The sequence below is a fragment of the Mauremys reevesii genome, linkage group 16, assembly GCF_016161935.1.
Source record: "Mauremys reevesii isolate NIE-2019 linkage group 16, ASM1616193v1, whole genome shotgun sequence".
In the NCBI taxonomy this organism is placed as follows: Eukaryota; Metazoa; Chordata; order Testudines; family Geoemydidae; genus Mauremys; species Mauremys reevesii.
In genome coordinates, this window is record NC_052638.1 from 20,255,974 (window position 1) to 20,269,841 (window position 13,868).

Sequence of the window (13,868 nt, forward strand, 5' to 3'; positions counted from 1 at the left end):
AGGATACTGAATTCCTTGCAGCTGGAACAGTTTTAAAATGGGAATAATTGACTTGCCTGACTGGCTTGCAGGCCTTAAGAGTGCGACTAGCAATTGGTGGTGGATTGCATATTGATCACTTGTGTCCTTGGGGACTCTAGACCAGGGTTTCTCAAACTGGGGGTCGGGACCCCTCAGGGTGTCGCAAGGTCATTACATAGGGGGTCATGAGCTGTCAACCTCCACCCCAAACCCCGCTTGCCTCCAGCATTTATAATGATGTTAAATATATTAAACAGTATGTTTAACTTATTGTGGGGGGGTCGTTGCACTCAGAGGCTTGCGATGTGAAAGGGGTCACCGGTAAAAAAGTTTGAGACCCACTGCTCCAGACCATATCTTTCAGCTGCAGGTTGAGATGTTGTACTCAACATACCAGTAGTTGTTGGGCATGATCAAAACAGTTTTGAACTCCTAAGTGCCAGGTAATATCCAGGGACAGATTCAAAGTTGTAGGCAAGAAATACTAGGTGGCTATTGAAGGGAGAACTGCCCCCTGGTTTGCTCAGACAGCACGCCCACGGCCTGGTTCTAGGGGGAAAGGTGCATAACAGGATGGTAGGACTCTATTGCCTCACTTTGTTAGCAGGTGTTGTAACACTGGAGGGAGCTAGTGGTTAAATACTGTTGATTCACTGGGGCAAGTGTGGCTCTTGGGCAATCCAAAGAGAGATGGGAGGGAGGAGCTGTCATCTGGCAGGTGAACTGGTGTTTAGAACAGTTGGGCTTTGAAGAAAGGATCCCCTGGCTTAAGCAGGGGGAGGCATACAGCGCTATTTTGGAATTATCTTTTTGTTTGAAAGTCTGCTGCACCCCTGGCCCAGTATTATTAACTCTATGGCTACTGTTTGCTTTGTTTGGTGCAGTGTGGGGACCCCACCATCCTGAAATGCGTTATCCAAATACATTAATGTGAACCTGCTTAATATAAAACACAAAAATCTATGGAGACAGCATCCTAAGAACTGCCATAGTAGTTTGGATCTGCAAGTGCTTATCTGTGATTTTAAACCACTCCTGTTAATTCAATTCTCTATGGGGTTCAGTTACTCTCTCTCAAAATTGTTACAAACAAATCATGTATATAAAACTTCTCAATCATATGGTACTGACCTCTACAATAATCTGTCTGTATTCAGGCTGGTCAATATTTTGCAACATGTCTTCAACCAGAAGGGAAAAATTCATCTCATACATAGTCATATCAGATAGTGTTGGCTGCTGAAAAAGAAATAATACAAATAATAAAATGCTGCATGTATTTTAACCATTTGATTTCAATAAAAAAAATTCTAATAGAACTGGTTGGATTATTTGTTGTGGATTATTTATCCAACATTAACAATCTGGGTTCCGTTGGATCAAAGGAGAAGCAAATTTCTAGTCAATGATAACAGCATTCTGTTAGGAGTCTTGTCTGAGATTTTTTTTCCCCTTCAGAATATTAAAATATTTTCAGTGCAATTACAAGCACATAGTAAACTCAAAGCTTCTTCCAGCACCATATGTGCAATATGTTATTTTACACCTGGAATCCTTTGTTATCTGTAGCACATATTCTACGAAAAGAGAAGAAAAATACAAAGGCAATGCATTCAGTAGTTTAAAAACCAACGTGCAACTCTCTAAATATTTTCTTTTTACCTGTGGTAAATATTTTTCTGCTACTATTACACCATTGGGGGTTCTCTCCAAGATTTGCCACACCCTGTCATAGAAGCCATGGGGACTTCGATTCAGAGAACCATCTATTTGACGTCTGTTAAGCCAACATCTGTGGACAAAACAAAATGACTGAAGAGCTTGAAAAACCAATCTGTTTCAGATTCAAAACAAAGCTTTCTTTGTGGCTTAATTAAGCCATTAGGGTAAGCAATAACAATAAATATCCATCAATGATGCACACACAGTATGTGTTGCATTTCCTGATAAATATTTCATATGGAAATAAAAATAGAACCTAAAAAGAACAAAAGCAAGATGATTTAGAAGCTGGAGTGTTATACTTAAATGTGGGATGGTGTCTTATTAACTGGTCTAAAAAATTTAACACCTAAATTGATTTAACCTAGAACACAGGACAGGACATAGGCCAAATTAAACTCTGCTGTAACTCCAAAGTCAATGGAGTTACCAGGCACTAGGGAAAAATTTGACAGAACATCTATAATACATAAGAAAACATATATATGTTTAGGGAAAGCAAATTTGCCATTTAATTTACCTGAGATATAATTTGTCAGGCACATCTGTATGACACCAAAATGTTTACACGTTGCATAAAGAAGAAACCATGATCCATGCTAGTACTACTACAGTATAAATATTTCCTTTATTATCCCCTCTACTGTATGTAATACAATTTACAGTGCTAGTACAGCTTCCATATTAAATCCTGCAATTCCAAATAAGAATACAAAAAATGTACTAAGTTGAAGACACATTTTTATACCAATAAAATAAAAAAAAATTGAAGTTGGTAAACTTAAATTTTGTTGGTGCTTCATCCCAAATGTTCAGTGCTTTACAGCATTTGTAATTTTAAAGAAATTAAGAAACCTACATTTATGAAGTTGATTGTACTGTTAATTTAATAAAAAGGGTTTAGTAGACTAATGTAGTACAGTATTGCCAACCACGAGCATTGAAAAATCATGAGTCAGATCCCACAAAATTATGAGATCAGCTTAATCATGAGATTTTAAAGGATAATACATTTTGGATTCTGTTTATTTGTCATCCAGTTTTTGAGCATTTAGTGGATCATATCTTCAAACTTTTCTTTGCAGTTATAAAGGACTACAAACTTACATTTTTTAAAAAGAAAGATGAGATTCTTACAAAAAAACATGACTCCCAGTGCTGAGGCTTTAAGAAAGACAAATATTGCAAGACTAGCAAAAAAACTGTGAGAACTGGTAATAATGGTAATGGTTGTAATGAGTAAATTCCGTCTACAAAATTACCGTCTATGGTAGCAATATTTCATAGTTAGTTTATAATACTTTTATTTAGCTGGAAAAAAAAATCTTTCCTAGCAGCATTATAGTCCTCAGAGGTCTTCTCTTTGAAGGAGAAAATATTTTCCCATGCAGCAGGAGTTTGTACAAGCTCTCTGTACTGAACTGAAAAAGCTTTCCCGAGAAACCAAACTAAGTTCTTAGGGTAAGTGCTGTTTTCCTCAGTTATTTTAATATTACTAAAAAGGAGTGCAGAAAAAAAAAAGGAATTGTGGATCAGGTGCCTCATTTCATACTTCATCTCTCAGCTCAAAGATATAGCTGTTTTATTAAAAATTGACAAGTCTTGTTTAGGAGAGCACTACATCTAACCTGTATGCATGTGCCAGACACTGGCGGCAGAGAAGTCAGAAAACTAAATGTTATGAACTATTTACCACACCAATTTGTGTAGGTAACCTACATTTTAATTAGTGCTGTGCTGAATAGTTTTCTATAATTGAACGAGCTGGTCCCATTAGGCTGTTAGAAAATGTATTACAACCTTAAACTCCTCATTTAAGATACACTCCCACCTTATAGCATTTTGAGTGTTTGAACAGAGTAACAGAATAACCACCAGTTTCGGTTACCTTTACTCTCTGTGAAGAACGAAAGAGATATCTGTATTATTATTATGAATATTATATATACTGTTTATTAGATTACTAATCTAATTACTAATCTGTTTATTAGATTACTATGATGCTGGTAGCTATCTGGGATCTAAGAGTTTATTTAATTCTTGGTGGTTATACATATCTGCAGGAAGGCAGGCAATGGCTTTAGAGATAATCCTAGTCACGAGAACTTAAGGGAACAAGCCCTGTGAAGTCTTCCTCCAGCCATGCTGGAGCTTCAGGCGGAAGTCGGGAACAAAAGACTTTTTGAACTGTTAAAATGCCACAGCTCTTAGTTAAGAGTGCCAGACGGACAGGTCTGTCATACTCCCAAAAGGTAGTTTCTGGCAGGTGCCAAACACAGATAGGCCTGCTAAGAAAACATGGTTAGTGTGACAAAATGGGAATTTTCTGCAATATTTTTATGAATCCTGTGTGTGCCTCAGTTCCTCTCTATACTTTGCAGTACTACCCAGTGGGGGAGGAGGGAGAAAGAGTTAAGTCTGCTGTTGGGGCAGCACAGGTGACATCAGGTGGGGTGTCGCCTTGCTGTCTGGGCTACAATGAATGAGTCATTAAGGAACTGGCTGAAACTGACCCAGATCAACAGAGGTTCCAGAAGCACAATGGAAGCTCCAGTGACTGAATGATCAATGCTTTGGGTAGGTGAGGTGGTGAACTCAGCATGTCCCTGTCTGAAGACAAAAGACAGAGAGGTGACCGTCAGGGGATAAAGAATAGGCTTCTGGCAGAGGCTGCCTGCTCTCACATGGGACTGTCAAAGGGGTCAGAAAGAGACAGAGGGTTTGGCTACACTTGCAGGTGTGCAGTGCTGGGAGTTAAAGCTGTCTTCGTACAGCTGTGTAGGGAAAGCGCTGGAGTGTGGCCACACTGACAGCTACCAGCGCTGCAGTGTGGCCACATTTGCAGCGTTTGCAGTGGTGTTGGGAGTGGCATTATGGGCAGCTATCCCAGCATTCAAGTGGCTGCAACGTACTTTTCAAAAGATGGGGGTGGGGTGGAGTGTGACAGGGAGCGTGGGGGAGAGAGAGAGTGGATTTTTGGAGCTGACACTGTGTGTCAGCTCCCTGCCTTGCAAGTTCTGATCCCTTCCTTTCTTTTAAGTTTGCCCAAGGCGATATCAGTGCAACCCTCGGCTCCTCTCACCTCCTCGTTCATGCTCCCTGCCTTGCAAATTCTGACCACTTCCCCGACCCCTCATTCACTCTTAAATGCAAATAGCCTGCAGACCAGATAAGCTGCTGCTCCGACAGACTCCCTTCCTCCCCCCCCCCCCCGCCGTGCTGTTTCTCTCCTCAAGCAAACACTAGGCTGTGGATATTCATCCCCCTGCCTGCCTCATTCACAGCAAACAGTAGCTGTGTTTGTTTTTTCAGATAAGCAGCTCCGGGAGCCCCGAGTTCACAACAAAACAAAGAGAGTTCTTTAGTTAAAAGCATTATGGGAAAATTCTGGAGGTCAGTTACAGCATAGTAAGATTAATCACTGTTTACACTGGCACTCCAGCGCTGCAGCACCAGCGCTGCAGTCGTTATTCCCCAGGCAGATGTGGAGTACAGCCAGCGCTGTAGCCAGGGAGATACAGCGCTGTATGTGCCTTGCAAGTGTGGACGGTGAGTGAGTTGCAGCGCTGTAAAGCCACCACCAGCGCTGCAACTCTCCCGTGTAGCCAAGCCCTGAGTCCATTACAGCTTAGCTGGTGGATTGCTCTGGCTTGGCCAGATGGACAAGGTAGACGGATTATGTATTATTAGTTTTGATGATATTTGTCTCCTCTCCAGCCAACCTACAAAAACTGGATTGGACCAGGGCAGGAAAAGGCCCATGAACATAGAAGAAGAAAGGGACTGTAGGTAGGATTAAAAGAGTCCTTCTTTCAAGGGGAACATGGTAGTTGTTTGGGGGAACCAGAACAACACACAACACTTTGCTGGGATGTCTACAGAAGTCAGGTCTGCCGAGGTTACCATCAGGGAATGGTACAACAGGCATGCATGTAGACTGTTTGTTGTTTTAAAATCCTTCTTCTTTAAGTGCTTTTTAACTACTGCTAAAATAAATAATACTTTTGTTTTTGGAAGGCTGTCTGAATCAGTGTACACAGTGACACAGACAGCCTTCTCGATCACCGTATACACCACTCATCACAGACTCCCGAAGAGAAAACATGCAGGATAAGAATGGTAGATACACAGGGTACTAGACCAGGCCCCGGGCTATAAGAGTGGCTGGATTGTGAAACTCCAGCAAGACATCAGGCCTGGTACCTGAGGGGGTGCACTCAGGGGGCCACAGATATGGCTAACTCTGTGACATATTGGTGGCCGTGTGTGTGGGATCACGCCAATAGTGAATCTCCAGTAAGTAACAACAGCACCAAAAACAAGTATTGTAGAGGAAAAAACAAGAGAAAAATTGTTCTATATATTTTTTTGGGGGGGTAGGGGGAGGGAAGAGAAGAAAAAAATGAATTGTGAATTGCTCAGGAAAGATGAGCTGGAAGAGTTGTGCAGCAAAAGAAAGCTAAATTCTAAAGAGCTGAAAAAGACACAGCTGGTTGGCCTGCTGTACACAGATGACCAGAAAAGGAATTGTGGCTCAGAACTGGATGAGGACTTGAGAACACTCAATTCACTGGTAGTCCAGCAGAGGTCAAGGGAGACAAAGGGCAGAATTGACCAGCAGGACTGGGATCCCAGAGGGAGGTATAGAGGATGATGTACACGGTGACTGAAGAAACAACCAGATGCCATTAAGAGTTCCCTGAATCAGCAGAGTCTAGAGGAGGAAAAGCTGCATCTGGAAGAAAATAAACTGGAGCTGGTGCAGTGCCAGCATGAGTAGAAACAACCACCACGAGCAGGATGTGAGACAGAAGATATGAATTGGACCTGGAGCTACTGCACAGTCAGTATATATCAATTTAGTAAGTGGGGACAGACACCGAACACCAGCCTTAGGAGGCAGCATAGATTTAAAATGGTTACCTTGCTACAGGTATGGAAATGACATGGATGTATTTTATATGCTTTGGAAGTGAGCTGTGAATTGAATATATGGTATTTATCTCCTTTACTGACAGGGAAGACTGTCACCCATATGGCCTGGAAGGACTATAGAAATTATGAGCCATGTAAGCAAGTCTTACTGCAAAAAATTAAACTAACATACAGCCTGTAAGAGGAAATTTCTGACCTCAGTCTCCCACATCAATTTGTAATCAGCATGCAGATAATTCCCCCAGCTTCTATCCTGCTCATTTGTGATGCACCCAGCGGTAGCTCCAGGCATCAGTGCTCCATGCGTGTGCCTGGGGCAGCAAGCCACAGGGGGTGTCCTGCTGGTCGCTGTAAGGGCGACAGTCAGGCTGCCTTCAGTGGCATGCCTGCGGGAGGTCCACTGGTCCCATGGATTTGGTGGCGGGTATGCCGAAGCCGTGGGACCAGTGGACCTCCCACAGGCATGCTGCCGAATCTGCGGGACTGGGGACCTCCTTCAGGCGCGCCACTGAAGGCAGCCTGCCTGCTGTGCTTGGGGTGGCAAAAAAGCTAGAGCCGCCCCTGGATGCACCAATTAAAAATGCTCTCTCTGGCTGCTAATAACAAACAGGCTACAGCCTTGAAGGAGATGGTACATGTCAGACAATGTGGCTGGGCTTGAGGATGCTGAGGAGACAGGGGATTTAAACAAGGAATAATTACAGCTCAGAAGGAGGAGGTCAACGAGCAGCGGATAAACCCTGCTCTGACTGGTGAAAACTCCTTATGTAACTAGTCTTGGGATGTTGTTTGGTTCTTAGTGTCAAGCTAGGTTAGGAAAATCCTACACATCAGATGTCTACAGTATCAAATATTACTTTATTGTAAAGTTTCAGACAAAGATTATGGGGCAATAGAGCAGGTTTTTAGACATGTACAAGAAAATCAGAAAAATCACAGACAGCTAAAAGAACAAACAAATCAATGTGTGTCTTCACCACCTCTGTATGCATAATTAAGGCTATGTTTTAGTAATGGGTATTTTTAGTAAAAGCCATGGATGTGTCCATGACTTGTACGATATATCCCTGACTAAACCTTGGGGGCAGATTTGTGCTGGGGGGGAGCAGCCCAGGACCCCTGCTGGTGTGTGTGTAGGGGGGGGGGAATGGGGGGAAATGGCAGGTGGCAGTGCGCAGCCCTGGACCACTGCTGGTGCTTGGGGGGGCTGGCAGTCTCCCTACCTGGCTCCCTGGAAGCAGCGACATATCCCTCCCTCATCTCCTAGCTCCACGTGCTGCCCCCACCCCAAGCGCCAGCTCCGCAGCTGTGGGAACCGCAACCAATGAGAGATGTGAGGGCAGTGCCTTTGGGCAGAGGCAGCGCACAGAGCTAGGAGCTGATGAAGAGACATGTTGCCGCTTCCAGGGATCCCCCCAAGGTAAGTGCCTCCCAGAGTCCTCACCCCCTCCCACACACACCCAAACTCCTGCTGCTGCTCCTGGGGAATGGGGGCTGGTGGCTCAAGACTGCCCCAGCAGCAGCTGGTGCGGCTGGCCCAGGGGCTGCCCGAGCTGCTCAGGCGGCCCCTGGGCTAGCCGCACCGGTCGCTGCAGAAGTCACAGAGGTCCCAGAAAGTCATGGAATCCCTGAATTCCGTAACCTTTGTGACTAACTCACAGCATTATACATAATGTATGACAAACATTATTAATTGCAGACACCTGTGATTTAAGATGCATACAAATTATTTCAGAAACACAAAGATTATGCAATCGATCTATTATGCATAGCAGCATGAGATACAAACTCAGATATCATTACCTCCCTTGCTGCTGTGGCTGAAGAATATCCAACAGAAGCTGCTTCACTTCACTAGGCGACAGCTGGTATAAATCCCTGGGTGGCATATCCCCGGCACGGATTTTTAGTTCATACTTCATAGCATGGATAATCCATCTGAAATATAAGAAGGAAAATATTTATTTATAGGACATTACATATACACATACCCTTTAAAATGTATGAAACAGAACTTCTTAATAACATAGTTCTCCTCTACCTAGACAGCAGCTGGAGAAAGAAAATAATATGGTTCCTTTTGAGTTTAACTATATATGTTTATGTACGGTTCTGGATTACAGAATGTATGCTTTTTACTAGAAGACAAGAAAAGTGCAATTTCCTAAAACAAAATGGTCTGATGCAATACCCCTACAGAACCCAGAAAGATCATTTTTACATAACTTGGGCTGCCAAGAGATGCATCAATAACTCGGTCAACAAGATGCTATTATACCAATTTTACTTTGTGATGGAGTTTGTTCATTTTCCCACAGTGCATTTTACAAGTCTGATGCAAACTGAAAGTAGTACTGTATAAACAGTTTTAGGAGATGGGTTGTAAAATAATATTGATGTATATGTGCCGTTTACATGGAAGATATGCTTGCCCCATGAATTTCCACTTATATCACTGACCTGCACTGAAAAACATCATTATCTGTCCTCTGATATTAAAAAAAGTCAATTAATATTTAAAATTATTTGCTGTTGTGATTTAATTAAAATAATTATGGAATCAATAATATTTTTCTGTTCAACATTCAGTCTTAGGGAAGCAGAACTTGCAAACCATTAGAAAGGAGATGGAAAATGGTTTATTTAATGGTTAATTAAGTCCTACAGTCTTTAACTGAATAATGAATATGAAAAGAGACTGTATTGCTAGGTCAATTTGGGAAGCAGGATTACTCAGCTACCCTGTTTTCTTACAAAGCATAGCTCCTTCAGCACACAAGGGTATTTGCTGTCAGAAGTTAAAAGAAATTTTACTCGGTCTGGCCCTCTAGGGCAGGCATCCCATAACATTACACTCAAAAGTGGTTGTAGGGCTTAGAGTCTCTGTTCAGTTACCATAGTGAAGGAATGAAGAGAGGATGAAATACACAAGTTTATTTATAGCAAGTATTTCTTAGTGATTTACCTTTCACCATTGTATTAAACTTTCATACATATTACTTTGTTTAGAATACAACATATCCTCAAAATAAATTATTTAACGGTATCCAATATATTTATATAAACACATTCACGCGTCTTAAAACTTTGTAATTTCACAGGTAAGAGTATCTAGTATTTCTGTGATGCCAGCAAGACTCCTACACCTGGACATATATTCTACATTGCTTTGCAGAGTAGAGCCTGATTAGGAGTCAAGAAATGGTGCAGAACAGGGAGAATAAAAATAAATCAACAGGCAATGTAGGAATAACAGTGGTAAAGGAGAACAAATTGACAAGCGATTAAAAAGTTGTATTTGGAAATCTAGAACTAGCCCACTTTGTTCAGATTATAACCTCCTGACTCTCACTGATCAGCAGTTAATCACACAGGTGGTCCCACTGGTTTCAACTATGATTACTCATATCTATTTATTTAAAGGAAAGACAGGGTAGCACATGATATTTGGTATTGAACACACTATTTAAGGTGTGCCTGTTATCCCTAATTACTTTGAATATTCTCCTCCTCCATAAAAACAGGGAAGGCTGGTATCCATAGTCTCGAAAAAGGGAAAATGGAAGAGTTGGTGTTTAAAATGTACTGTATTTATGGGTATAGCTGAAAAAAGTGACAGTTTTACCACACAGTCATTTCTATCACTATTAGCTGCCTTTTAGAAGAACTTGTATGCATTGTTGGTCTCAGCATATTAGAGAGACAAGATGGTTCAGGTAATATCTTTTACTGGACCAACTTCTGCTGGTGAGACAGACAAGCTTACATTGAGCTCTTCCTCGGGTCTGGGCAAGACCTCTGTGTAAGCTCAAAAGCATGTCTCTCTCACTAGCAGAAGTTGATCCAGTAAAAGATATTGCCTTGCCCAGCTTGTCTCTCTTTTAGAAGAACTGTCATAAAAAGCATAAAATGTTAAAAGCAAATTATATTTGGATTGTTTAATGGAATATTGAAACTGCTTGTAAAAACTGGCCTGTTTCCATTACAAGGCAGCATTATTCAGAATGAAATTATCTGCTCACTGGAACTCATCTGGACTGAGTCACCTGACTTCTATTTTACAGACTGAACAAAAAATAAGAGCCTGTATTCAAGTATGTCACTAATTAGTAAAATGGCACTTTTACACCATCAGTAGAGCATCACGATGTATTTTGATACATCACTGTTTATTGTTCAAGCCTTTTTAAAATTAACTTATTTTTTTAAAAATCATTATATAATGTGGTAAGCAGATTTTATTAAATTTGGATGACTAACACTTTTTCTTTCTCTATAGGAAACTTAATGTCAAGACTAAATTGAAACTTTGAAGCTATGTTTGGGTCCGGCACAAATGAAATGCCTGACATTCCTGTGTCATACATATGCCATTTTAATTTAAAAGTGTTTTTTATGAAAGGTTAAAAACTTGAGCAATGCCCTTCAGAATACAATATACAGGCCTTACATATAAAGTAACAAAAGAGCAACCTCCTTCAAACCAGTTCTGATATCCATACCTACATACATAAACAGGACAATATATAAAACAAGTATCCAAGATTTAGCACTTTAGTGGAATGTCTCTAAAAAAATAAATAAAAAAAAAAGGTTTTTTTCTCTACTAGCTATATTCTCTAGTATACAAGACATACTTTTAATGGTAACCACCTTTTGATATGTGTATGTCTTTGTATTGTTTTATTTAAGAGGAATGCTAATAATAATTCAAAGAGAAATATTAGTTTCCATATATTGTAGCAGGGAATTGGAAAGGAAACTGCTTATAATTTCCCAATTCTCTGGCTGGTTCTGTGGTAGCAATAAGCTGCTGTACACTCTACCATCTGACAATTATTCCCAAGGGATCAGTTGCTAACTTGTGACTATAAATGTGCAGGGCATCCTGACCAAGCCCATTCTCCACACCAGTCATAAGCCTTGTGCTGGGCCTGAAGAACAGCTTTACACCCCCAGAATCATGCAAAAGAAGCAGAACAAGACTGAGAATCTGTACATAATGCCTACTCATACATTGGGCAAAGATGGGTCATAATACATGAGCTGTGTGTTACCACCTTCAACAAATGATTAGCAGATGGATATACTGGACTTTAAAAAAAACCCAAACAAACAAACAAAAAACTTGCAAGTCTCAAGCCGGCCTCCCCCACCCCCCAAGTAGTCAAAATTACAAGTTATTAATTCAAATAAACTCAAGACAAATCAACTCATGTTTGCCTGTTTTAACAGTGATTCCACAGTGCAAATTGAAAAGCTTTGTAGTCTCCATTTAAAACCCTAAATTATTCACACAGTTCCTGTGTATGCATGTAGACTGAATCACTGTTTATGAAACTTTCGAATGCTGAGACCCCACTTTAAGAAAATGAAACCATTCACACACCCCAACCCTGCAACTCCACCCCTTGCTGAAAGTCGAGTGTATACATCTTCCTTGCCAACTCCCCACAAATAGTTCTTATTGCCCCTCATCCCCCTGCCCCACATTTGGGAAATGCTGATGTAGATCTTCAAAATAGGATACATCATCTTCTTTCTTACATGCTTTGATAAGCCATGATATAGTTAATGTTGACATTTAAAATTTCATCACTGGCACCTAAGTTAAAGCCCATTCCAATGACAATACAAGCCTCAAAGCTATTGTTTCAGACTCTACAGATGTCACTGCATTGCATCAGTTCCATTCACTTCATGTTCTGAAAGTTCTATCTGCAACCATAGCTAGAGACTTTTTAAATAAATGAATTCAGAGACATTTTAAAACAATTGAGAGATATGTTCATGCCTCCATACCAAGGGCAGTCCTTTGGGCATGCCTCATCTTATGGGAAACGCTGACTTTAATAATACAAGTGCACTTTCAGATATTTAGTTCAGAATATAAAGTCATTCCTCCTTCACTTTCCTGCCAAGTCACGAGTAGTACCCTGAAACCATAGATGTCGGTAAGACTTAAGTCAGAGCCAGGAACATTTTCCTGCTTCCCTTTTGTGCTAGTTATGTCATCAAGTGTGGCAAGGGACTCAAAGTCAGGACGTATGGCAGGATAAGTGATTTTCAACTATAAAAAATATATTGACTTTTAAATGACTAACAAATACATGTCTGTTGAACATCCTAAATCACCAACAAAGTTTTTGAATAAAGATTTGAAGCTTATCTTTAAAAATCACCATGCAACCAAAGATTTGATATTTTGAGTTAATGAGAGAGATATGCCCAATTTCTCAGTGTGTGGTGAAAGACAGAAACAGGTGTCACCCACATGAAAGGAAGCAGTGTTCTACAAGAGATGTATTATCAATGAAAACATGGTAATTTGAAGGTTTGTGTACTGCACTTGGATAATAATGATTCAGACTGCCATATGATTTGATGATTAATGGATAGTTAGGTAGATTTAGCCATGTAGATAGCGATCATTACCCCAACTCTCATATCAAAAGTCAGAAGCAAACCTGTAGAAATTACTTTTAGTGGATTATGGGTTCAGAGCATCAATTACATTTATTTTCTTTGCCTGGACAAAGCAATGTCATTGTCCTGTTACTAAAATACAGAATTACCTTCGGAATCGGTTCACTGATACAAAGATGCAGTTTAGGCATCAATAGGAGTTCATTCACTGACAAGGTATTTTCTGTTCATAATTGCTTATGTGAGGTGTTCTGACAGAATAAAATGTGGAGATGAAAAATGTTTGATAAAATAAACCTTTAGAAGTATCTCCTACTAAAACCTGAGTGACAGAGCTTGGGTAGAAAGCAGGTGATTGGAGGTCTTTACAGTAATGGGTCTGTCAGGAACTTGATCTTTTTCAACATAAAAGCCAGACTACAAATCAATAATGAGACACCAAATCAAATCATTATCAGACTGGAATACTATTTCTGTGAGAAAGTTAATTTTACTTATTGAAGTGGGTGATAATAGAAAATAAAATTGAATCTAAAGGATGAAACCTTGGAACAGGGAGGAACACTGACACACTGGGATTGGTTTAAAGAAGATTCTGGGGTGAGTCATGTGAATAAGCAGACACCGCAGAAAGTATGTTTTACAATGGAAAAAAAACAGTTGCACTTATGAGCGACTCTACCAAATATGAACTGTTAATAAAACAAATATTTTAGCATGACTAAAGATAAGTTGACTTGAAAACACTGCTACTGCCCATGGGT

At 40.4% G+C, this 13,868-nt stretch overlaps 1 protein-coding gene across 7 annotated transcripts in view; it reads right to left on the reverse strand.

The window, feature by feature from the left end:
* The window catches only part of PHKB (phosphorylase kinase regulatory subunit beta), a 187,166-nt gene that overhangs the window by 6,342 nt on the left and 166,956 nt on the right, over positions 1–13,868 (reverse strand). For 5 of the 7 annotated variants that reach the window (XM_039503733.1, XM_039503740.1, XM_039503738.1 and 2 more), the window contains 3 exons: positions 8,482–8,616; positions 1,684–1,813; positions 1,153–1,260 (listed from right to left, as the gene is read on the reverse strand). In XM_039503733.1, the coding sequence (XP_039359667.1) occupies positions 1,153–1,260; positions 1,684–1,813; positions 8,482–8,616 (373 nt within the window). Of the gene's footprint in view, positions 1–1,152; positions 1,261–1,683; positions 1,814–3,755; positions 4,354–8,481; positions 8,617–13,868 lie in introns of those variants that run through there. The other 2 variants (XM_039503735.1, XM_039503739.1) reach the window with 2 other exon arrangements.